Below are 27,093 nucleotides of genomic sequence, written 5' to 3'. Positions count from 1 at the left end.
TGTATTTTTTAATTCAGAGTCTGATTATTATTCGACACCTGTTTTCTTTTATCTATAAATAAAGTAAGTATTATATCACTGCTGTTCCGAGTGTAATGGTTTTGCTTTTTCTTTTTAATTATGAAAAGTATATTCTGTATTGTATAGAAAGTACAAGTACCACAGTAGATGATATATTGTACATCCCAATGTATATTCTCCACTCTCATGTGCAATAATCACCGTGAATTTTCAGGTTTCTTTGTATACTCTTTACATTTTTCTTTATATACATACCGGTATGTATATTTTTATTCTAATTTTATATTTGTATTTGTCTCCTAATGCCCTTCTGCTGCTGTAATGTTGAAATATCCCCAGTGTGGGATGAATAAAGTAAATCTTATCTTATCTCATCTTATTCTTCTGCTCTTTTATGGTACTAATGTGTCTTTATCCCATTTTAGCACATTGCACTAACATTACCACTGCTGGAAACACACCATCCACTGTGGTACTTGTACTTTCTTTGGTAAATATTACATTTTTTAAAAAAAGGAATTAAGATGAAATTGTGAAACATCAGGATTAGGTTTGGTTTGTGAGTTTTGTCTTGTTCATTTGCATACAGCAGAAACGACTTCACCATATTTGCACCACCAGTCTTCACCACGAGGGAGCGCCCGGTCAACATAACTGCAGCAGAGAGTTCATCACTGGCTGTGATATGAGCTCCACACAGACACACGAGACCAAACTGAAAAATAAATCAACTGACTATTTAAGAAAAAGGCCAAAACCCATGGTCGTCCTTTTTTTTTTTATTTCCAACTGACGTCTCAGTGCAAATCAGAATGAATGAATGAATGTCAAGGAAAGAGGGAATTTTTTCACATGAGAAATCCAAAACCTGAGAACCAACCTCTAAAGCAAAAAAACAACTTTAAACAGCTTCTTTAGCACACAGGAGCGGGGAAGTAAATAAGGTGCAGTAGTTTACACATTAGCTCACACATAAGAGATCGGAATGAATCTCTGTTTGTGTTTAAACACAGTTCTTCTGAACCAATAACACAATCTACAATTGAATAAATAATAAAAAAAACAAATTATTTGCATGGAACGCTAAGCAGAAATAAGCTAAATAAATATATACCTCGTCCAGAGACCACAATGTGAAATAACCATCAGAGAGGAGATCCTCCCTCGTCTTAACTTTGAGTTTAGGAGCTTAGGTTTTTCTTCACCAGTGTGGCCTCAAGTCATTGTAAACAGCATCATAGTGCAAAGTGACTCAGAGTACGAGAGTCTGTCTCCATAAATACTCATTAAATATATACTCATCGTATATATACTCATTATATTATCAGTATTTACTCACAGGAAAGTTTGTTAGAAATGAAGGAATCATATAAACCATGGCCTCCAGCTTCACAGCAGTGGGACACAAACACTCTGGGACAAACATTCAGTCCATCGTCTCTACAACTACAAAACACAATTATTATCAACAAGTGTCAACAATTTATCGATTGGCTGAAACATTGGCCGACGTGAACCTTTCACAGCCTTTATTCACTTAAAGATATGTTTTTCTGTCTTTGTCTTTATTTCAAGTTCTACATAATTGCTTGTATGCGTTTATTGCTATTATAATAATAAAATAAAGTTTATGGTTAAACTCCAAAGTATTTTAAAAGATTATTTAAAACATACATGGGCTCATATATCACTATCTGAATTATTTTATTCCTCTCTTTATTCCCTTTTATCTCCGATTGCGTCGCAATTTTTGGTCAAAGGTTTTGCTGTCACCTCCTGAATCTCAGCTGAACACTAGGGGGCATCAGACCCTCGAGGCTCTGGCATGAACTGCCTGAGCTATCTTCCTGACTCGAAGTGCCTTTGGTCTTTTATCTCTATTGTTATTATTACCATTATTAATTATGAACCTACTTCAGTATTTTAACCCTATGTTTTCTTGTTTAAAAGTGTAATTAAAGTTATAATCATATTATCACACAAAAACAAATCCAAAACATTCTTCTCATTAACTGACCATGTCAATTCACTGCTGTGGAACTACATTTTAAATTTTAACTTAACTCAGAATATTCCCCAGATCAACTCTCAAGAAAAAACTACAGTTCAAAGACAAACTAAAAGGGAATTATTTCAGAAATCTACTAGTGCATAAACCACATAGTGGTGTTTTATCCATTCATGCTGGTAGAGATACCAGCAGCTGCCTCCATTAGATACACAACTGACCTGGGGCTTAATACCCTCAAAATTAGACATGAAGATCTGAACTTTTTCCGGATTAACACAGTTTGTGTTTTCTAATAAATATTCTGTTTGTGGCACTAACAATACTTCACTGTGTCCGCGATGAACTCTGAGGAAGTGGAAAGCTCCTCCTGAGAACCACTTCCATCACGTTAGGTGGAAGAGAAATTCAGCCTCCTCTCCTTTAGAATCAGCCTCTGAGCTTCACTGGAGGACACCTCGTTCCTCCACAGCCTGAAAAAGACAGATTTATTTTATATTCTATTTTTAAAGTCTCTGTATAACTGACTGGAAGTAAATAACAGGTATCATTTTAAGTTGTGGTTAAACTATTGAATGTGGCTTCATCAATCCAAAATATAGATGATAATAAAAATGTGTAGGCGCCTGTTTGAGAGACCCACAGTTTCCAGAGTTCATGTCTAACACATCTGATGAGAGGACGTTTACCTGATGAGCTGCAGAGAGGGACACGACTGTAAGGCCTCAACCAGAGACTCCACTCCAACAACACTCACACTGTTGGACTCCAGACTGAGACACAAACATTTACATCCATGTTTAGTGTGAGGCCCAAGGACCTCAACTAAATCTATCTATATATATATATATAACACAACATGAAATCTTCCTCAAAGTGAGAGACGTAGAGAAATAGGAAGACTTGAAACTAAATATTGCTGCAAAAACCAGCATTGTTGGTGTGTTTCAACAAACTCACTCTATTCTGGTCAGATTCTGACAGGAGGGTAAAACTCTGGCGAGCTCCAGCACCACGTCATCACCACAGTTGTTCCATCCCAGACTAAACAGAGAGAGGGAAAATTAGTAGAATTCTCTAATCAGCCTTTTTTTTTCTTAGACCACTTCAGTAACACTAGACTCTTCACTCAGATTTTCATACCTTTTATAAAACTTTCCTTATATTCATCTACTCATCTACCTTTTTAAATGTTTTATTGTTCGAACACATTCCTCAGTTTGCTCATATTCAACCTGAAGCAGCAAGAATCCACAAATAATGTGGAACAAGGAGTTCAACACATACAGGCTCCAATCAGAATGTCTACCATCTTGTTCTTGTGTTCTCCTTTAAAAATAATTGAATGATCATATTTTATTCATTTTCTTATTCATTTATTTTTGCATCTTGGATAAAACCTTCTCTTAATTGTCCTTTTCTTATTTTAAATGAACAGCTCAATGCTGAAAACCCAAATAACGGAGTTAGCAGTTGATATGGATGTGAAAACAAGGACTTCTGCTCCCAGACGTTTTAGCATTTCATGTTAACATGAGCTGTCTGTTTTTAAGATTGAATTTATAGTATGACATGTCTTTAATCTTACCCAACATCCTGTAGGAGCGGACAGCGAGCCAGACTTGCAGCTACAGCACGAAGCTCAGACGTCCCGACAGCGGTCAAACTGAGAGGCCGTGACAAGAGAGAAACAATCAGTGAGTCTACTCCGTCATTAATGTTGAGATTCATGGAAGAAGTGGAGGAGCTGACGAGTCTTACTGAAGCTTGGTGAGATTCTTCATGTTCTTTAGTGCTTGAGCCAGGTTCACTGACCCTTTGTTTCCAATACTGTTCTCTGAAATACTAGAAAAGACACGTAGGGAGAGAGAGAACAGAAACGTCAGGACAACTATGACTAATATGAAAAATATAAATGATGAAAATGTTTAGTGTGTGTGACTCACTCCAACACCTTGATGTGTGTCAGCGATGGTAGAACAAGAGCCATTCTGGCAGCAGTGAGGTCACCAAGATGGTTGCTACTCAGACTGGACGACAGAATATTGTAAAATAAAATATTATAATCAAGTAGAATGAAAGTGGTTTTCTATGAGGTGTATGTGTGAAACACCTCATGTTCTTACCAGAGCTCCTCCAGATGACGACAGCCGCTCAGAGCCTCCAGCAGCTTGTCTCCTGATTCGTCGCTGACAAGGTTCTTTGAAAGTCTGAAGGATGGACATGCATGAAGACACGATTCAAATCAGCTGAATTATGTAGTTCGATGTTTTTCTCTGAAAGCCTTGGGAGTTACCACTAAGAAAAGAAGTTGAGGGGACGTTTGGGAGTGCTGCTATATTCTTTGAGACCACTGGGTGGTGCCAAAGTCAGAAATGTTCACACACTAACTTAGCCGAGTCTCCCTCTGTTGGTCATATGAGAGATTACCGGTGTCAGGCACTTCCGCATTGGCTTCACTTTCTGCACCCGGAGTCTCCGCTTATTTTTTTTCCTTCCACTTCTCCGCCACATTTCTCTCCTCCTACCCCCAGTCCGGTCGAGGCCCCTCCCCCACCCACAGCCTGGCTCTCTTGGGGGGTTTCTCACTTTTAAAAGAGACTTTTTCCTTCCAGCTGTTGCCCAATGTGGGAACTGTGGTAAAGTCCTGACTCACTGTGTAAAACGTCTGCAGATAAAAGGTGTTTTGTTCAAACAAAGCTTAACTAATTACATGAATACGCTCACTGAGCCTTCTGGGACTGTCAGTCTAACAGGAAGAACCAGGTGATGAATGGGAACAGCTGGTCCTCGAGTGCACAATAAAATAGTGAGTGACTTTCGCGGGGGGGGCAAAGCTATGATTTACAGGTACAACTTAACTCTTCTATAGTTTTCAGTTATAATATTTAGAAAATTAAATGGTGATTGATTGGTTTCATGGTTGGAATATAAAACCAATATCAAGTCTTGTCTCAAATGTAAAACAGTTCCAAGAAACTACAACTGGCAGCGAGTGAAATGCTACAAAAGCTCTGTGATGCTGATATTTAGATGTTTCTAAGAGAATCTAGAAATGTATTTCAACATAAATACACTGAATTTTACATTCTCAAAAATATATATTGACATTCCTTGTAGCGGACACTGGGTCATGTTTGATCTGACATGTAATTATATCGTGAATGGTAATTGTTTTTATTTGTATTTGTATTTATGTAAAAACAGAATGTGGCGGCTGTGGTGCCCAGTGTTGTGAAAATACAGTATTTGTGCTCTGTTAGCCAGATCCTCACACCTGAGGCATCACCAGAGCCCAGGATGTCGTCTTAGGAGGAAATAAATACATGTGACCTTCTTTCCCACCTGATCTTCCTGAGCTGCGTCCAGAGAGGAAGGTGCCTGATCAGCTGTTCTACTTTATCAGACATCCTCCAGCCGTCCAACCTGCAACCACAAGAGATCACACGCCACTGAGGACGAGGTTTCTGACATGACAGACGTAAAACTGGTTCATCACATGGTTTTATGTTTGTGCTGCATGTTCGGAAATCTCACTCTATCTCCTCCATCAGCGTCAGTTCTTCCAGAGCAGCTAGAAGATCCAACACACAGCTCTGTTCGGATGGTCCCACCACTGCAGCGACCTTATTTAGCCTGTCACACACACACATGAAAATGTTTTTCATTTGAACAAATAAAATAAACATGAATAATAAATAAAATCTACAATTAACAATGAAACAAATAAAAACTAAAGTAAATCTAATCAATTCCTCAAAAATACAAATACAACAATGAATACTTATCTACTTAACTAAACAGAAATCAAAAACTAAAGAACATTTCAAAACTCTAATGATTCTGCAAACAATTTAATTCAATTTTATCTGTATAGCGCCGAATCATATAATATACATTATCTCAAGGATCTTTACATTGAAGGTCAAGTGTTTAAAATTATAGAGAAACCAAGAGCTCCCACAATAAGTCCTCATTAACTGGAAGAAAAGTCCAGAACCAGACTCAGTGTGGGCGACGTCTGCCTCGACTGGGTGGTCAGCGGAGAAAAATAGGAGGAGGAGAAGAGAGAGAGGGAGGGGGGGCAAGCAGGCAGGTGCTCGTGAAACTGGGTTTCGGCAGAGCCAACATTTGAGGAGGATTGAATCTTACATCCGTGCAAACATGATCTGTATAAAAGCACTGTCCAAACCACACAGACATTTTGTCTGGTGATCTTACAGTTTGTCAGTCAACATGACTGTGGAGCTAAACCCTATGAGCGCACAGGGGATGTTAGATTTCGTCCCGTGGGGAGGGACAAGTGAATCATAACTTCAGATCCTATAAATTTATGAAGAAGTAAGTGCAGAGCTGATGACACACTGGTATGACATTGTGGGCACTGAACCCACAGCTTTGGCAGTGACCCTGTTAAAAAATGCATTTCATAAATAGACCAGATTATCGTAGTGGTGTAAATACGATGTGTCAGCGGTTAAATGATGGCTGAAAATGAAAGGCCTGAGATAACAGGCTCACATTACTGAATTAAATAAATACTAACAACTACGTGTCGAGGAGCTGGAAGTGGCAACATCTTACTTGGTCCAGTTCAAAATGACTCTGGGATTATGCATCTATTTTTATAAAAATGAATTAGCCACAGTTAAATCTTTACATACAACTGTATGTATGCTGATTACTTTTCTATGGTCCTGAGTGTGTGACATACTTTTGCATTCAGTGGTGTCACCCTCTGCTGGTCATTAGAGATAATACAGGTTTAAGGCACAGCGTCTACGAGCATTTTTATTATTTTGGATAAGTCAAGTTCTTCTTACTTGAGACTGTGTATAGAGTGGATCTTCTTTAGTACTTGTGCCAGACATGCCCTGCTGTTTTCATCCAGGTGTACCGAGTCCAGACTTCAGTTAAACACAGACACAGAGGAAGTACTCTTTACAGAAAGTACTCTCAGAAGTATTTATACATGATCAGTATGTGTGTCTTACCAAAGAGTTTCCAGACAGACACAGTGTCCCAGTGCTTTGACGAGCTGCAGCCCTGCAGCCGCTGACCATGAACAATGAGACAAACTAGAGACAAGTCAAAGAGTGACGTTATCACTGTGTGAGATAATTACTATTGTTCAGTTTATACAGAACAACACAGTGAGACGTTGATCACATGTGGACTGTGGCCTGAGCATTAACTAAAGATTCAAACAGTTTACTGTACTGATCTGGATTTGAATGCTTACTTGAGCGATCGTAAACGGGGGATTATTCTGGTCATCGTCTGAGCTGCTGAGTCACTAATCACATGACCTGATAGACTGAGAGAAACGGAGAGGGAGACAATGATCACGTGGCACAGGAAAGGATGCAGAAGAATATGGAACCGTTGAAGAGGTAAATAGTAAAGATATATATTCATAATAATGTGTTGGTGTGTGTGTGTTGCTCACTTGAGGCACTGAAAACTTGTAGCTTGCAGCAAAGCCTCTGAGAGCTTCTCAACCACAGTCTGACACGTCTCTTCGAAAACAACGCTGTTAAAGATGAGAGCAGATGCTTCACACGTCCGCACTTTACAACAGAAATTTGTCAAAAATAGTCACGACAGAAACCTCGAACCTGAGAGAGGTGAGTTTTGGCAGCGAGGGCAGAACAGAGCAGAGAGACTCCACTCCCTCTGCACCCAGGCGGTTGTGGGAAAAACTGAAAATAACAAGAATAAAGACTCATTATTTTGGTTTCATTTAGTTTCTTGTATGAGTGCATCTCGCTTTCTGCCATGGGCATGATTCAAACATAAAAAACAGAGAACTAACTCCAGCTCTGTCAGTAAAGGACACATTTGGACGTCGCTCTTCAGAGGAGACAGCTGACGTCGCTCAACTTTACAGTCTGCAGGGCTGAGGGGGGGGATGAGAGACAAACAGATCTCAAAACATGTACAACGAGAGCGACAACAAGATATGAGCTGTTCGTCTCGTTCCTGCTGTCTTCAGTTATCCAGAATAATATTAGTTTTTTATCGGACACAGTCTGTCGTATTACCCGACTGAAGCCGGTCCAGCGGATCTCATCAGACACAGGTGCAGTGTGGTGTGTTGCATCCTGAAGAATTAATGAGTTGTTAATTAGAAACACACTGATTTGAATATTAGTCAAGAGTGTTTAGTCTTCGTGTCTCACCTGATTGTCTGAATGTTGTCTTTGAGCTCCAGACAGCGACAAACTAAACTCACAGCTTTTTCATCTCTGATCCAAGGCTCGTCAAAACTGCCCAGAAAAAAACAAAATGTGATATAGTTCAGTTTCAGTTTTTGAACAGGAACACAGAGGTATGTAAACATCTGAGACTAAATTTGTATAAGTCTTCACCTGTCACTTCTAAAACAGGAAAAAGTGCTTGAGTCTGATATTTGACAGTTTATGTTGTAGTCTACACAAGTAACCTGCAGCGCTGTGAGTATTTATACTTATGTTTAAAGATTACACTGTGTGTGTTAAACTTATTCAGTATATACAGTATATTTAAGTTATAATATTTAGTTGTGACTTCAAATGTTATAGTTCTGTCTCACCTGATGCTGCATCCTCTCTGCCCGATGCTCACCACTCTCACAAAGTCTTCAATCCACTCAGACTCCAATGAATTATTCTTGAACCTGCGGATCAGCCACAGAGACAGATCATTACTAGCTGTCACATGACCATCTCTCTCAAGTTATCCTTCAACATCAATGTAAGTAAACCTGAAGGGTTTCAAGATTGTGCCATTTGTAGTATAAAAAGCAAGAAAAGCAATTAAAACTTATGACGTATCTGTTTCTTCCTGAAAAGCTCTTGTAACAAATGAAATCTTTTTCTTCTACAGTAATAATCTGAACATGGGAATGTTACGTACTCCAGTTTGGTCAAATGAGGACAATCAGACACAATCTCTGCTAATCTGTTCAGATGCTTGCGTTCCAGGTCACCGTCCCTGACGCTGGTGGAGAAGCAGACAAGATGGAGAGAACAAAATTGAAATAAATTTCTAGAATAGAAAATAATTTGAACTGTGAATTCTGGTTTTACCTCAGAGTTTTTTCACAACCTCCGTATTGTCTGAACCGGAGAAGACACCTGTCTTCTGCTCCCAGACTTCCAGTGGACATCAGAGGGTGGAGTTCACAGACACACAGGGACGAACATGAAAATTTTTTTTATAACTCTTTTCTTAACACATTCAATATTTAATTTATTCGTTTTTTGTTTGTTTATTTATTTCTGCACGGACTCACCTGACTTCTACAGCACTGACGTTATCACAGGTGCAAAGTGACCCGGCCACATCCAACAGTCCCTGCTGGGTCAGGCTGTTGTTGCTCAGACTGTGGATGAAGACGTGTTGAAGATCAGGAAACCAGTTACACTACTGCCAAAGAGGATCCAACACTAGAAACCAGATGCTGAAGCTTGCTGTTAATTCACATACTGATGTTCAAGAGTAAAGAATAAAGATCTGATGATATATTTTCTCACGTCATGGTATAAAACAACAGATGTAAATACTCTTTCTTTCATTTGAGTTTTGTTAAAAAGATGCCTGCTCCAGTAAATAGTCTGTTATGTGGTACATAAAGTAAATTATTGGTAACAAGGGTTGTTTCAATTTCAAAACGTATTTATTTTTAACAAACCTTTCACTGAAACACTTCTTCTGACTGTTTTTTACAGCAGCTACAAATAAATATGCAACTGAAAACGTTGAAAACTGAAAACATTTTTTTATCTTACTTGACGAGGCTGTTGATTTTAAGCATCGGAAGAGAATCAGTTAAACACTTCACTCCTTCATCCCTCAGTTGGTTGCTCGATAAACTGCAGTTAGAAGAAAAAGGTTGTTATTATTCAACAGCAGTGGAGTAAAGGTTGGTTTAATGTATATAAGAGTGTGTGAGGTTCGTACTCCAGGTCACACTGCTGATGAACCTGCTGCAGGATCTTCATCAGCCGCTCCATGTTGTCACTGGACAGGTTAAAATGAGTTAACCTGTGGAAATGAGGGAATCAGACAAAAGACAATGACAAATCATAATCTGATAATCAATTACTGATAATTCTGTGTAGTAAAATCATTTTTCTTTGACTCTCAGTGGTTGACAGCTCTAAAATACAGCACATACTTTTCTAAATCAATACACGGGGGGAGAATGTGAGAAGATAAATCTGATGTACAATGGATTCTTAAATATGACAAACTGAGAGTTCTGAAAAACAAAAAGTATTTTTTAATGATCAGTGGACAAAACATTTTGGCGATCACAGACCTGCAGCTGACTTGTTCTGCCTTCACTCTGCCAAAATGGACGAAACCTTCACCCTGAGACCTGAGGAGGAGTCACAGCACCGTTTAACTTTCATCAAAATGTTCCAGGAAGCTAATTATAATAAATACTTCTTATGATTGTACCCACGACTGCAGAGAACTAACACTTTGATTGTGTTGTGTTATGTTCACATTAGTGTCACACCTGAGTGCTAAAGATGTGACGCATGGACTGTCCGTCAAACACCGGACCATGGTCAGTGCGCCGGTTGTTGAGGTGATGCTGTAGCTGACACTGGATGAAGAGAGGATGGGGTTGATAAAAATGAAAGTGATAACACATATTCTTTGCTTAATATCTGTTGTGGATATTAAGTTTATCATAAAAACAAAATAAACTCTCACACACGAAACCATCCACCCTATTTAAAGCGTATTCTATGTGTGTGTGTCTTACTTGAGTCTCTGCAGCGACGCCATCTTTGGTAAAACCTTGAGCAGGTTCTTGATCGCCTCGTCTTTCAGTGAACAGTGACACAAACTGACGAGACAGAGATATTAACGGGGACATGTTACCTTACGTCAATACAATTAAAACATGTGAATAAACAGTTATTACACTTACTCCAACTCCAAGGAGGAGCCACACTGGACCAGTCTCCTGCATAGTGCGGTGACATTAGAGGGCAGGAGGCTGCTGTTCTTTATCCTACACAATCAAATTTATTTTACAGATCAAGAAGTTCAACAAATCGTACATCTCGGAGCCTACACCGGCAAATCTTGTGGATCTTTTTCTTAAAAATTACCAAATCCATTGATAATTAACACAATTTGATTTATGTTGATGGAAAAAAAAGAATGATCTTAGTTAAATCTGTGTTTTTTCACCAGGTCTTTATCAGCGGACTTTACCTGAACTTCTTGAGCTGCTGTGTCTCATCGCTGAAAAATAAAACAAGCACAGAATTCGACTATAAACAGACAAATACAACTGGATTCAGATTAGTGGTGGTTTTCATGATTAAAGCTTTTCTACCTTTGGTCAGAGCAGAACTTCAGGATCACCTGCTCCCTCCCCCCCTCACTGCAAAACAGAGGAACAGGGAAACATCACTAATCACAAATTTACACGCACATGTGTATTTATTATTTTCCATAAACAGACATACATGTTTAAATGGAGGGCTCGCTCAGTTGCTGCTGTAGTAGAAACATTAAATACATAAAGTGTAGAAGTACCTGATGTGGATCTCTGTTAAATTGTTCCTGGAGCACAAAGCACCAGCCAACATCACCACTCCCTCCATTCCGATGCCGTTGTTACTGGCACTGAAAACACACACAAACACCATGAGCCAGGTGGAAGGACAGGATTTATTTTTACATGAGCTATTTATACTAAATAAATGTAGCACACAGCAACAGCACATTTTCTTGGAATCTATCTGACGAGAAAAGAATCGTCCACCAGCATACGAAGATCAGATAAACTCATTCCCTTTTTTCAATAATTGCATTTTACCTGAAATCTTGTTATATATTTGTGTCGAGCCTTACTTGATTTCCTGGATTTTGCTAAAACGAGGCAGGACATCCAGCAGCTTCCTCAGACCTTGGTTTCCCAACTGGTTGCTGGACAAACTGAAAATAAAAAAGTGGGGAGTTAGAAGAATGAGGGATAAGAATGAAATACACAGTAGAGCTGCCAAAACAAGGGAAACATGTACATAACCTGGTGATGCAGAAAATACAAAAGAAACTCTGTGATTAAAATTTACACTCATGTATAAACTGACCATCACATGATGACGGATAATTGACAGATAAAAAACAGGTGGTTGAGTGAAGTGTGTGTGAATGCAGGTTTGTCCAGAACAATCAGTCATACACATTGTGATGTATATTCAAATTCATGCAAGCCCTTATTAAACCTCAAGAACTGAGAAAACACAGATGTCTTCAGTTTTTGTTCTTATCATTTGTGTTTGACAAATACTAAGTCTACCACGTACATTCCACTGGCTCTGCTCCTTCCATGAGGCTTTACGACAGCGGTTGAGTTTATGTGTTGATGGAGGAATGTTTAATGTTGCCACAGAACATGAGACTTAAAATAAAAATCGTCGCGTGTCGGTGTGAGAACTTCTATGTCTTTATATGTGTCTTACTCCAGCACAGTGAGATCACAGGACGTCTCCAAACTCCTCCACACTCTGGTCAGATCAGTATGAAGCAGACCACAGCAGCTGAGACTGACAGAGGCAACAAAAAGACGGTAAATACTGTAATAATGTCTTTATTATTTCAGAAAATAAACCGATAACTTCATACACACCTGAGTGTTTTATTGTTTGCAGGCTCTTCGCTCCCTCCAGAGAAAAGTATAGACACCGGAGCAGGATCTGTATCAGACTGTAGTCTTGAATATGAAGAAACAACAGGTTGAATCACAGTGATGAACCCACATTTTAGAACTTCAGCAATTTAAATAGACAATGCACTGATTGCTTCTGCACAGGAGCCACGAGTGTTGCAACAGAATGACGTTCATGGAGTTGTTCTCTAGTGTGAACGCCGCAACCTTCTTGCCTTGAGGTGAGGGTGCTCACCTCTGTGTCACCGTACCGGCCACATTTGTCCCATTTAATGCACGTTTACAGGCGTGTTTGTACCTGATGTGAAGCTCCATCACAGTAGGGCAACGAGACAGCAGAGCAGTCAGAACCAACAGGTCTTTCACTGACGAGCAGCTGTCGTTGAGACTGAGAAACAACAAACCACCATCAACAAGCTGCTGAGCACTGTTTTTTTTATTTGTCTTTCCCAACCACAAAGAATGTAAGTGTATAAAAAGCATTTGGGATCATTTTGGATATTTATGTATACTCAAGTAAAGCTTAATGTTTTATTGCAATACAAACACCATAACAAACGCTGTCCGCAGAATACATGTAGCTTAAGTATCAGTTTCATATCATGTGCTTTGTGATGCAGTCTTACATGATCTTGTCGGTGACATTTAACTTTGGCAAAAACTGAGTCAGTTTCTTTAGAGTTTCCAAATCCCACTTGCCTCCAGACAAACTAGAACACAAACACAGAATTTGAATGGCATTTGATTTAAATATGTAAAATACGTAAGAAACACACTGATCAAAAATAAAACTGTAAGTTACTAACTGGCTGCTTTTATTGTAGAGGTGTATTTACAGGTACTTACTCCAGGACAGACAGAGAAGGACAACAAGCCAGTGAACTGGCAACTTTCTGCATCTCAGACTTGTTCCATTTCTGGTTCAACAAGCTGGAAAAACCAAAAGAAAATAATAGAAATGTCATCAACTATCTGCACAGAAACTCAATCATTTCATTTAAGTATTAATACAGCAGTAGTACTGAGATCACAGCTTTAAGCCAAGACAAATTGTTTCAAACTTGTACGTGCTCTTTGCCAACAAACATAATCAAAGTTCAAATACTGAGCAAATTTCTCCAAGGAAACTGGATCCACACCAAAGCTTTGGAAAGAAATCAAAATGTGATATGAGATTTATTGAATCTTACCGGACTGTTGTTTCAGACTTTTCATGGCTGTAAATGAATAAAGGAAATGAGACAGAATTTCAGTGAGGTCAACATTTGTTTTATAGATTTATAAATTTTATGAGACCATAAAAACTCACCTCTCCATATCTGAGGTTTGGGAGAAAGTTACTGTCACTTCTTTCGACGCACTGCCCAAAAACAGTTGGTATAGGATGTAAGGTACAGCCTCTGTGATACATGATGCAAACTTATAAAGATACCTGTAGCTGTGTGTGTGTGTGTGTTGTGTAGTCATACTCTGCGTAAACATGCCGGATGTTCAAACACGAAGACATTTTTCCAACGAGATAGTCCACAGTTTTCAGGGAGCTGTTGTTACAACTCAGGCTGTAATTTGCACAAATGCACATATTAACCTCCACACAATACAGCTTCCTTGAAAGCCAACAATATTTGAAATAGCGCATTATAGCAGTTAGAAAAAGCTCATCAGAAGTATGGACTTACATGACAGACACCAGTTTTGGTAGTTTGGTAAAGATATCAGCCACGTGTTTGATCCCTTTGTCTTTCAGGCTGTTGCCACTGAAACTTTTAACAAAAAAAACAAAAGCATGGCGTCAGTGGTCTGTGTTTAAATTAATAATTTAGTGTAGTAGTGAAATTAATGTTTTAGATGTAAGATAGAAAATATACTTGAGCTCAGTGATGTGTGGACACTTCTCCAGAGCAGAAGCCAAACAAGCTGCTCCTCTGTCAGTCAGACTGGAACCACAAAACCTTGTCGAGATAAAAGCAATTACTCAGTCAAGTACTAATAATACAACTAATTTAAAAAAATAAGTATTTATCCAGAACTTATTACTAAAAAGTAACAAACTGCTTCACATGGTTGAACCAGAATAAAATAATTCAGGAGAGCAATTAACTTGGAAGGTAACATGTAAAAAAAGTAATTAAAGTAATACAACATGCTGGGAATAAAACAGTGTGGTAAGTGGGGTTGCCTTCACTTTATTCATCGGAGTATCTCAAAGGAAATTACACTGATTGGTTGTAATCCCCCCACTATGTATTTTCTATGGGACATGAGCAATTAATAATAATTGTCCACTTCCACTTGAACATTTCCAGATAAAACAATTTACCGTGAATTTGTCACAATGAAACAATTTCAGAGAGGCTGAAACGACAGACTGTATATGTTGAAAAGAATCTAAATCCTAAGAAAAATCAGAGAATACTATAGATATTAAGAAGTGAAATATCAGTTACAGTTGAGCTGAGGGTGCGACAAAAGAGGAAGCATCTTACTCAAGTTTTCTCAGGGTTGTGAATTCAGGCAAAATGGAGGACAACTTCTCTGCAAACCTGTCGCCATATCTGCGGCTGCGAAAACTGAAGACACACAAGAAGTCAAAAATAGCATGCACGGCTAAAAGAAACAAGTCTACATATGGGATGGGAAGCTGAGATGCCATCAACAGATGTTGATGTTAGATTTGTAAGAAACACAAATTGAAATGTCACTCTCTGTTGAAGATCACCTTCAAAATAGCTCATAGGATAATTGATGCTGTTGTGTTTATATCACCAGTTACATTTATTGTGTAGTAGTTGGTTAAGAGGGGGCCCTGCACAGAACTATTGCCAGTTGGACAGTAATGTCTCCCCCCTGCTTCACGTGACACCGACACTGAGACCAATTGCACAAAGACCCTGGAAGCTGCAGACAGGACGAGCTGTTGGCAGCAGCTGACTTATTAGTATTATTTTCTCCGATCGCCTTCCTGTGGAGAGATTTCTATGTACAGCACATAGCTTTGCATGTTGCCGTTTAATGTTTTAAACAAAGCTTTCACCACCATCTGGTGTATTTTATTTTGGCCTCCTGCATTTATTGTTTTAGGTGTTGATTCTTTTTTCAGCTGGTCTGATAAAACGTAACTTGAAGGAGCCAGCTGCTGTCTTTCTGATCTTGCTGTAGGTCTATTTTTCAAGCAGAGACTCGGCCGACCTCAGGGCCACAGCAGGGAACATGGAGCACCAGAGAGTTTGACAGTTTGCAGGACAGGTGGCTGTGGAATGTCAAAGGCGAAGAAGCAGATCTTTCCGGAGCCTCTGTGCAAGTGTTCTCTAACCAAAGTCTAAACGCAGGTTTTCACATTCTTGACAGCTTAACGCCATCCACTGCGACTGCTTCTTTAATTGCACTAAACCTGTGGTCATAAAAATAGAATAGTTCTCCTCCCTCACATCCACTGTGTGTTTGGACTGTACACTCATCTGTGTATTTTGCCCTTGCACTTCAAATGACAAACTGATTTACGCACGTATCTGCACCAAAGATGAGAAAGTCCTCGAGTTAATTTCAAATAACAGATACAGTCATTTTTGTAAAGAAAAGCTGTTTGATTCTAATTCTGAATGTGTGCAGTTCTACTTGTCATTTTCCTTGTGTGTGTTTGTGCCCGCCTACCTGAGGTGGGGAATGAACCTTGGCAGGACATCTAAACACTCTGGCTCCATTGAGCATGCTCCAAAGTCCAAACCAATGCTTCTATCACCTACTGAGTTAACTAGAAATGCCAGAGCATCAATATCTTTAGGTAACAGGTGGATGTTGCGCAGCTCCAGAGTGGATCTTGTACCCACAACCTCTTTGGCAAGTTTGTGTTCCTGGCTCTCCTGGATGCAGTGGCATAGCTCCAGTATCTGTGAATATGTAAAACGAAATGATCGCTATCAAAATAGGTAGAAAGAGAAAAGGGTAGCTTGAAATTGCCAGAACAATCATATGAGGATTCTACCTTGGGTCCAGTCAGGTTCTGGCTGTGGCACAGGTTGCTGAGCAGTTTCAGAACAAGGGCTTGTCGTTTTTGGACCCAACTCAGTTCACCTGTTTGACCAGAAGCTCTGGCTAATCGAACTAAGGCTGGAGTGCAGTGCTGGGAAGCCAGACCACACACATAAAGGTGCAGAGAGTCAGTGAAGACTGTCCTCTGGTCTGACCTGGTCGTCCAACGGGTTTTCAGACTGAATCTGAGAGAGCAATGAGGCATGAAGTCAACGTTTTCATTAGTGTGATGTGTTGATGAGTTTGGTCTAAAGATTCAAACCAGTGACATTCTAAACCCGAAACTTGTGGGGTTTTGTTGTTTGTTGGATACTGTAAATGAGTCTCTGTTGGTTTAAACTGAGGGAATTTTGTGTTTAGCGTTTCAGCGTCAAATTTCAGCAACAACCTAAGATCTTTAATTGATTTAATTCAACATGTGTCTTTGGAAGGCTTCTAGCAGCCTTTGGAACACACAACACCCTCGAAAGTCTTTCTTGAGTGTCAACAGAGCCCCACAGTATTTTAAGCAATATTAGACAGAGGGAAGAAGGGGGACTGGTATTTATACTGGAGGCAGACAGGACGGTGACACTGGATACCTTGTTCTGCGTCACATTCACATCTCACTTTTACTATAACCTCCAATGCCCCACAACCCCCCCCCCCCTACCGGAAGTAGCTGAGCTCCTTTTGGGGAGAAGGGTCATTCACGTCTGAGGGGAATCTTATTACACAGCTCATATTGCTTCCATGTGAAAGGTATTCCTGGTATACAGTGTGACTTTATATGGTCAAAATCTATTACACCCCTCTGCTTGTGTTAATACCCCAATGGTCCAAAAATGTCTCAGCGCACACACAGATTAAGTTGCCAATTTTTTAAATTTGGTTCAGACACTCTTAAAATGGTTTTGTGATATTTGTAAATGATTTTTTTTTTACTATACACTTAGGGTCATATTCCAAGTTTAAGCTACGAGGGGCTTTTCATTGGCAGAGAAAAAGCTCATGCAAGCAGCGCAGCGACAGGGTGTTAATAACCTGACCTTATTTGAAATCCCTGTCCATATTCATTGTGGTGACAAGCAAAGATCGGACAACACAGGTGCAAACAAATCTCTGTCAAGTGAGGGAAAGAAAATTGTGCATTTGGAAAATTTAGTCATACATGTAATTAAAAATAAGGTCTGTTTGAATGGAAATGGACAGAAATAATATAATTATGTTTTACTGACTTTATAAATAAACATGTATACATGACAGACACCAGTTTACCTAATTGCCAAGGAGTGTTAATTGTGCTTTGTTTGTTTATCTGTTTTCCAGAGGAATAACTAAAGGAATACATTCTGGAACTGAATAAATGCGTGAATCCTGGAATCTTTTCCCTCTTTCGTTAACATGGTGAGAGGCGGAGCTGTAATTGTAAGTGACTGAACACACATCAGGCACAGTGCACTGGCCACTCAAACAGAGCCCACACATTGGAGGAAAGAGCACATGGTCTTAATGTTAATTTCTCCATTTGTCTTCCCTGAAATTAATTTCCTCACCTTTTCTTGAGCTGCGTGTCAGTGACATCTTTACTAGTCATGATCCTGAGTGCAGCCAAAAATTCCTGTATTGTAAGATGAATGAAAGAGTAGGCAGGCGTCCCGTTCTCAAGTCTGAGCTCCACCTTCCAGGAAGACATGGACCAACGAGTTATCTATTGTGACATGAGCTCTGTGACAATGTACTTGAAGATATGTCTAAGTTAAGATCTAATCTTTGTTTTTATTGTTTATTAGTCATGTTAAAGTAAATGGAGAACCAGCCACAGTCTGAAAGTAAAGGTTATAAAACAGATCTATTGAGTATTTAAGTGTTGAGATAAGATGTGTCCACAGGCTTTGATTATAGGTGTTCATGCCAGAGCATCATGCAGATATTCCACATTCCATCATTAACTCTTCAATGCTAAACAAACAAAACAAAGTGTTTTACATTCCTTGTTTTCACACTTGGCAGACCAGGTCATAAAACAAAGACGGTACACTACTAACCAAACGCACTTCAGTACGTCCTTTAACAAGAACTATCAGCCTCTAGTTTCGCAGGAAACTCTGCAGCACAAGCACAGAATGAAGGAACATTATGAGTCTGACCTGTGAGAGGAGGCCTGTCCTGATGGAAAAATCCAAAACATTTTGAGGAACATCATCTTTCAAGAAGAGGATCTTGCTCTCCTCTAAACCTGTCCAGGCCAGTCGACTTAGCTCACATAGCTCAGATCCATTCTGACTCAGAGCGGTGAATCTGAAAAATGAATATAAGCACAACTGAACCAATTTTTGCATTGATAAATCATTTAATTATATGGGAGTGAAAAATGAATTTAAACCAAAACAAAAACCTGTAAAATTACCATGTTTTACTTCTTTACAACTTTTCTTACACTTTTCTTTACTACCATGTTTGCACTTAAGTAAGATGCACCCACCTTCCGCATCCTTTTTTATGGAAAATGAATATTATGTGTTAGGTTGTGGTGATAAACAGTGTTAATACTCTACTTGGTCTGCACCTCTGTAGAGACTTTGTGGATTTCGTGGTCTTTGCTTTGACAGTTTTTCCTCTTTCATCAAGGTCTCGGCTCAGGAATGCACAGACAACATTGAGGTAGACCTGGGTGAGAGTGGCGGGAATCAGGACTTGTGACGTTGTTGTTTCCTCCTCTTTATCTTCCAGCAGCAGATGCTTCAGACAGATGCAGCAGATGTTGCAGAGGGCTGGGAGGTACGACAGGGACAGGAGGTGTTGGCTGGAGAGGAGGAGGTCTGCAGCCTGCAATCCAAGGGCTCTGTTTGTGGAGTCACCTTTGGAGAGGAGCGAGAAATTAGTTGAAGCTCAAGATGCATTTGAAACAGTGATGTTTGTGACTGATCAAACCTTCAAAAACCAGTGTAGGTACGTTCAATCTGAGATTTATTCACATCTGAACGAGCCACCTCTTAGTTTTGTTGCATCTGATATGATTCTTGTTATTTCCTGACGTTCACTGATCTCATGTACAGTCTGATTTCAAGTTAAGGTCAGACACACTAACTTTAAACTCTGTTTTCCAATCCATACCCTGAAACACATTTTCATCAATTTGTTTTTTCCTACAACTTTTTGTTTGCAAGGCGTGAGGATAACTTTTAATAGGCTTATGTAACCGGACACCATTTATAGTGTTTGTTTACAGATCAAATTAATACTCAAGAGTGTAAAACTGTAATTAAAGATAGTAAGAGAGCAGCTTACTTAAATAGCTTGGTGTTGGGGTTATATACATAACCACTAATTATAATAAAATTATAAATATGATAGTGAGCCAGAGATGAGATGTGCCGGATATTTAAAAAATGTTTGAAATTGGAATGAATCTGGTCGCGAAGAGAAAACTAAAACTCTGGCAGTTGTATGGCTCCGACAAAGAGAGAGAAATAAAACGAGTGTTAGAGCTGTCAGTGTGGTTCTGTGAAAGAGAGGCAGCCTGTGTATGTGAGACTGCTACGTAACGTTATCTCCACTGGACAGACGGTTTAAATGATATTGTGTAGCAGGATGATTTCACTACATTCAGACTGAGTATGTTCACAATTTGAGAATGTCTTCCACTACTGGTTTAAAAACACATCAGGTTTGTAAAAACCCAAAGCCCAGCCTCGTAAACCTACATGAATCTGTCTCTGTATGAATGATCCAGAATAACAAATATAACTTCATAAATCTAAAAGCGTGAACATTTTTTTACCTTTTACTCCAAAGAAGTTGTCCACATGCTCCTTGATCTGATGGCAGTCCCATCCCATCAGCTGCCCCACTTTATCCGATACGTCCTCCAAATCCATGACACCATGTACGCGACAGGTGACCAGCACAGTGCATCCTGGGAGAAGCTGACGATATAATAATGCTGAGATGAGGTTGGCGACGGGCATAGGTTTTCCTGGGTCCAACCGTTCTCCCGGCACCTCTTGTCTGGTGACTTTGCAGTCAAACTCATCATAGCCATCGAGCACCCAACAGCTTTGCTCTGGGTTGGAAAGGAGGTAATCCACAACGGCTCTCTGCTCAAACGGAGAACATATGCAGACGGTTAGAAAAACTGCATTAGATCACCTCAATGACAAGGGTCTGTTATTTATTAGTAACAGTTGTTTGAATCAGTGTTGTTTACTAGTGTTATGGGAATTTTGTCGTTTGTGGATGTGATACTGCATGAGCGGACTTCAGGTTTATGATTATTGCTTGGAGATTTTAACCTTATGGCCCCTTGAGGCCACAACTGTAATGTATCTCTTAGCATACGTTTGAGTGATATCTGCTAATGCAGCTCTTGGCAGACGTCCTCCAGAGAGAAAACCTTTTTCTAACAAATAATGGCTTCTCATGACAACAATTTCATCAGCATATATTATTTTCTCCCAGCCTGCTTGGTTCCATGTCATTCCCCATATTCTAGTCTCTCTACACTAACTGTCAAATAAAGGGAAAATGAAAAGTCATTAAAAAAAAAATAAAAGTCCTGATTTATGAAGGTATTGTCTTGGTATGGCTCATCCCATACCTTTTCTTCATCGCTTCCTTTTGGAGGGAGGTAGTGTTGGAATAGCAGCTCGGACAGGGAGAGGGGGCTGGACAAGAGATTGAGCAGACGAAACTCTAACAGGACAAACAGGTAGGATGAAGGGATTGGGCCCTGGATGATAGAAGAAAGGACAGAAACACAGATAAGGCAGAAGGTCATAGAGAGAAAATAAAATAACTGTCAAAAAGAAGAAACAAATGATTCTGGTCCAGGGGCGGCTGGTCGATACACCCCACCACTCTAAGCAACGCACAAGCTCTCGTCTCTGTGCTCTAACACATTTCAGGTGTATATCTGACAATCGCTCAATTGTTCTCTCTCTTAACAATAATAATTTAATCTGCCCAAACCACATCATAATCTTAATGCAAATATCTACAAAAATGAACTCCACTGAATGTTGCGTAAGTATTTTAACTTACAAGGCCGCGTGCCCACTGCTGACCTATACAAGACGTCAGCAGAGTTTTTCCTGATCCAGCCGGGCCGACGACAACCGTCACCTTTCCTGCACATCCCTGGAGGAAGGTCTCCAGGGTCACTCTGGACTCCAAAGACCCAAAATCTCCATCAGGCTCTGAGTTTAGTGAAGGGAATGTGTTTAGTTATTGTACCACAGAATTTAATTACAAGTGATAGAAAATGCTTTTCCTCTTTCATCCTTTTAATTTCTTTTTCAGTTCAACGAGATACATGCAGGTATAATTTCAAATAAAATGTAATACAAACTAGATAATAATCAAATAAATGAATCTGATACTTGTTGAACAATAAAAGAGGAAGTCACTCTGACCTGGTGTTCTGCTCCCTCTGTCTGTCAGTCCAGGGGTCTGATCAGGTCTGTCCCTGCCTCTGGTTACCATCCTTAGGTTGACCCACACGTTCTCCAGCTCGACCTCCTTCACAATGGCTGCACTCAGTCGCTCCCACCTCCTCAGTATTAAACTCATCACTGAAGCAATGTACTGCTCCCAGTAGTCTGTAGTACATTGAAAACACATTATTTCCAGAGGAAAGTTTCTTTAAACGGGAATTATACTTTTTGATTGAGGTGCAAAGTTGAACAAATGTAAACTGCAGTCCTCTTTTCAATAAACAGTACAACAAGATCTTTGTTTAAACAATAAATGCAAAAGTATAAAGAAAATTCGCAGTACAAGAAATGTTATTATTTAATTTTGAAAATGTCAGGGTGTGTATTTGAGGATGTCTCAACCTGCCGCTGCTGGCTTATCATGTTTGGAGGTATATGAGCAGACCTGTGATGAGCTGCCCAGGACTCTACGACCCAACAACCATCATGAATGCTGACATCCTGGCGTACTGTCAAAAAGAGGGCTGGTACAAACTGGCTTTCTATCTCCTGTCATTCTTCTACTATCTCTATGGGATGATCTGATGATGTGCTGGTGAGCTCTTAAACCGGACGATGAAGGACAAGGACCTGCATGTACAGAACCTCCCCCCCACTCAAACATTTAGCCCGTCTTAAGAGAAAATCATGGTTGAGGCGTTCTTCTCATAACATTACAGTCTACCATTTTATAGAAAATAAGGACCTCATCAACGGACAAGTTTTCTTTGACTCCAAAATACTTATCCAACAAAAATCTGCAGGGTAATTTAACAGTAAATGTACACAGAGCAGATCTGGTTGACCCTAGTCATTTAATAGCCAGTAAAAGAAACATAGTTAACATGCCTTGTTTTACTGGTGCAGCTAACAAACTGTGGTATGAAAACACCACCACAACTTTCTCTTTCGGTTTTTACTGTCTGACCAAACTCGGGTTAAAGTTTTATGGTTACGTCCTAATTTTGGTGGCAGCTCGTGACACAGCTCATTTCCTGTCTCCATTACTTAGACTTAATGTTGAGAAAACACAAGTTTAACAATTCACAAACGTCTGTCTTTGAGATAAATGCTTTTTGAGGTACAGGTGTTTTTTTATTACAGTACAATTATTTCCACTATGACAAACTGACAACGCAGCTGGTTCTGCTACACCATATTTAATCCTCTATATAATTCCATGGATTTCAATCCATCAGTGACACTTTGCCAGGTTAGTTTGTGAATGTGTTGTGGGTGTAGCTGTAATGGAACAAGGCTGAGGTGCGGTGTGAATGTTCTACCAATCCGTGGGCGTTTGATAAGCTGCGGCTCGGAATGCAACGATGGCGGCTCTTCATTCGTTACACTGGGTCTGGAATTCTCACAAACATCTACAGTGCAGAAAAACACATACAAGGCACACAATACTTAAAATACAGAGCAATACTACAAAAGAAATACAAAAAGAATTCTGCACTGCAAGAGTCGGGCATGTTTCGTACTCTTAGACTCTAACTTTCAGTTTTAAATCATCTACAAATTGAAAACAGGGAATTGTTGGGGTTTCCCCAAGTGAAACAACAGAAAAAGAGTTTTCATATTATCATCAGAACAGTTCAATAAAAAATCACAGTGTTAGTCGGTTTCTGTAACTGTGTGATATCACTTAACATGAATTATTCCACTTCATCTATGACTTTAGAGTAAATACATACGAGAGGCTAAAGGACAAGAACACATTAACTGTACGGTGCGGTGGCTGGGTGCACTGTTTACTGAGCGACTGTTAACATTTGCAGCTTCATTTAATACTCACTGTTTGCATATCCGGCTGCGGACATTAGCCTTGATTCCAGGCGCATGGGGATATTCTCACACAGGATGCACATGCTTTGGAGGAAGTTGCGGCAATCTGCAGGTTCGGCCATGCTGAAATACTCCAACACATCTTTGATAATTGCTGCAGAGGAGCGAGGGGGGTCCATCGTGCCACCGGGCATCATTTGGCACAACTGCATTATGATGGTGGACGACTGACTGATGAGGATGTGGAACAGTTCGGAGGATTCCTGAGCCAAGACGAGGTTTACATTTTCATCGTCAGGGCTGAGGTCCTCATCCATGGTCAGACTCCATCAGCTGACGCACAAAACAAAGAAACAAAGACACAAGCACACAAACAAATTGACACACAATTTGCTTGACTTTTTTTTTTTTTTGCCTAAAATGTTGACTTTATGACTCAATTACACATTTAAGTTCCACGTCACTTTATTACATGAGTTTAATGCTCAAATAAAGTAAAACTCATACATTAAACACACAATATATTGAATTAAATCTCTCTGACGTTATTTGACTCATTCACAACCTCTCCATGTGACAGAAAACACTTCCTCAAAAGGGAACCATTACCTTGAACTTTATGAGGTAATTTGAATATACTTCAACATTCTCCGTGAGTGGATGGAAGAATCTCCCTCAAGTCATTAAAACACACACACACATTTCACAGTTTGCACAATGGATTTGGTGGAGTTATTTACTTTCTGAAGACCCTAGTGCACAGTCTACACATAATTTGCCTTAAAGAAATAGACTCATATCACACAAATGGTATTTGTACGCATTATATTAACCATACATATTAATAAGATAACTCTTATCGTACTTTATCATGCTATATGTGTGTGTGTGTTCTGACATCACATGTGGGTCTGCGCAGTGGTTGTGACCCCGTGTATCCTGAGTTTCTTTAATGTGGTGGGCACATTATTTCATTATTTCACTGAACTGCTCGTTTCTTGGGTGGAAATGTTTCCCTGGGAAAACTCAATGAGGTGGTGCTGTGTCTGTTTTCTGCGGATCTCCACCATTGTGTCCCCGAAGCGCCTGAGAGCTGGGGTCACTTAAGGACACGGAGTCGGGGCAGTGTTTCCACCGTAAATCTGCACAAACACGAGTCACGCTGAGCAAATCGACTCATTTGTGTTTTCTCTGTTCACAGCAGTAAAGTATTGAAAAATCAGCACTTACCAGCAGCTGTTGTCGTCCACCGCATCTCCCTGCAGCCACAGTAGCTGCTTCTTGAAAAACGAAACTAAGGGAGATTACTTTTGGTTTCGCTTTTACATAGCAACTCTGCCGTTGACTATATCCGCAACAGAGTGAGACATCACGTCTTTATTAACTCACAATTAGTGCACAATTTTTTTATTTTTTGCGCAAAAAATAATGATCTAGTAAAACCGAGATGTTTAACTAGTGTGCACAACTCAAAATATCTTGTGTGCACAAGATACATACATTTTGCACTAATTGTGAGTTTATATATATTAAGACGTTTTTATTTCATTGGGTGACATGCAGGTGAAAATAAAACTAGATAAGATGAGTTTTCTCTACGTGTGCATCTGAGTGATTAAAACACAAACACCCACAAATAAATATCTTGTGCTATAATAACTTGTTCCCACATGATAACAACTTGCATGCACTAGATAAAAAAAAAAATCTTTTGAGACTTCAAGGGGCTCTGTAGGAGACAGACCAGGTGGATGCTGCTTAAATTATCTTGTTAATTCAACACTTTGCAAATAAAATAATATAATGATAAATTCAATTGTGGGATTCGGCCTCAGATTAACGTTTGGTAAGGCCACCTCGCTAACGATGAGCTCAACTCAGTCACTGTGTGTATATGCAAAGAAATAAACCTGCATGGCTCAGACAATGATTCTTACTGAAGCCTGTAAAAGCGTGTGAGGTACATTCTGGAAATGGATTAATTCAATACTACAATTGAGCTGTAAGTATTAACTGGATGAATAAGTTTGGTTTAAATAAACAGCTCCTACTGTAAAACAGGAATATCTATCACAGAGGGAGGGAGAGAGCAACGAGACTGGTTGTCTGTCATGTGCCAGTAATGGACCATGACCTAGAAAAGAGCTGGTGCCTGTTGTACTGAATAGTCAAAAGAAAACAGTTAGTAGTTGATTGCATCTTTTTTATATGATCCCCGAGAAACACACTCAGGATTCATTTTTACTAAACCATTAGCAATTGTCTTGTGCCTCAAAACTCCCACCCTACCCCATTACACCACACTTCCTAACCTCTGACCTCCCGTCATTCTCAGTATCTTGACGCCTATCTCATTACATTGAGCGGGCGTAATCGGATAGATGCAGCACTCTAAATGTTAGGTGATCCTAAACGAGAACTTGTAAAGAAAGAATTTGAACACGTTTATTACAATAACAATTTATTCAATTTGTTTGGCACTCAACCAAGACAAATTTTTACAAACATTCTTTTAATTTGTCTTCCTTGTGGGACATCAATAAAAATTCCTAAAGTTAACTTACCCAATTTTAGAAACATCATCGACTAATGACACTGATCTTTTCAGCCTTAATGGTACAGCTCTAGTGCCGGAGGTTAACTCAAAATGTGTGATAGAAATGTGTGATAATAATAATGACCAACAATCTTTACAGAGTCTTCTGCACAAGAGTAGTTATACAGCTTGTAGTATTAACCTCAACATTTATTCTCACAAACTGAGTAAATAACACAAATAGATGTCCTGTTAACTTTCTTAATACAGAAATGTGATTTTGTCGGGTGCATATATTGGACATATTCTACATATTCAGAGATGTGATTGCACTATTTCACTGAATCTTTCCTCTTTCCCCAGATGTAGTTTCAGTATATTGTACATTTGTGTGAAAGTCATCCATCTAATTTTTGGCACACAAGTGAGAACAATCACAGCTGTGTTAAAACCTTTTTGCTCAAAACTGCGTTCAACCAATTTAGAGTAAGCCCAGCACCCTCCTAACTCTTCGATGACAAGACAACTTCTTTCACCTCCATACAGTAACCTTTACAACTGCTCCAATTACATGATG

The 27,093-nt window shown here is 39.5% G+C and overlaps 1 protein-coding gene across 2 annotated transcripts; it reads right to left on the bottom strand.

The window, feature by feature from the left end:
• Positions 1-785: 785 nt before the first annotated feature.
• On the bottom strand, positions 786-25,332 carry nlrc5 (NLR family, CARD domain containing 5). 2 transcript variants are annotated; one of them, XM_069529006.1, is made up of 54 exons: positions 25,211-25,332; positions 23,991-24,313; positions 23,476-23,565; positions 22,133-22,318; positions 21,762-21,916; positions 21,319-21,450; positions 20,503-20,818; positions 19,288-19,579; positions 18,869-19,019; positions 18,275-18,399; positions 16,693-16,924; positions 16,362-16,597; positions 15,197-15,280; positions 14,579-14,662; positions 14,390-14,473; positions 14,180-14,269; positions 14,020-14,070; positions 13,901-13,927; positions 13,557-13,640; positions 13,337-13,420; positions 13,009-13,098; positions 12,672-12,755; positions 12,505-12,588; positions 11,894-11,977; positions 11,576-11,665; positions 11,373-11,420; positions 11,249-11,278; positions 10,959-11,042; positions 10,791-10,874; positions 10,539-10,628; positions 10,335-10,394; positions 9,974-10,057; positions 9,802-9,885; positions 9,306-9,395; positions 9,100-9,165; positions 8,927-9,010; positions 8,604-8,687; positions 8,212-8,298; positions 8,074-8,133; positions 7,845-7,928; positions 7,648-7,731; positions 7,479-7,562; positions 7,272-7,346; positions 7,024-7,107; positions 6,853-6,936; positions 5,567-5,665; positions 5,375-5,455; positions 4,156-4,239; positions 3,976-4,059; positions 3,791-3,874; positions 3,618-3,695; positions 2,990-3,073; positions 2,719-2,802; positions 786-2,502 (listed from the first exon to the last, which is right to left on the bottom strand). In XM_069529006.1, the coding sequence occupies exons 2-54, from the start codon at positions 24,295-24,297 to the stop codon at positions 2,421-2,423; spliced, it is 5,532 nt and encodes a 1,843-aa protein (XP_069385107.1). In that variant the 5' UTR covers positions 24,298-24,313; positions 25,211-25,332; the 3' UTR covers positions 786-2,420. The 2 variants fall into 2 exon arrangements, with proteins under 2 accessions (XP_069385107.1, XP_069385108.1); XM_069529007.1 differs by lacking the exon at positions 6,853-6,936.
• Between the last annotated feature and the right edge of the window lie 1,761 nt (positions 25,333-27,093).

Source organism: Paralichthys olivaceus, chromosome 7 (assembly GCF_024713975.1).
Source record: "Paralichthys olivaceus isolate ysfri-2021 chromosome 7, ASM2471397v2, whole genome shotgun sequence".
Taxonomy (NCBI): Eukaryota; Metazoa; Chordata; class Actinopteri; order Pleuronectiformes; family Paralichthyidae; genus Paralichthys; species Paralichthys olivaceus.
This window is presented reverse-complemented; position numbering and strand designations above follow the sequence as displayed.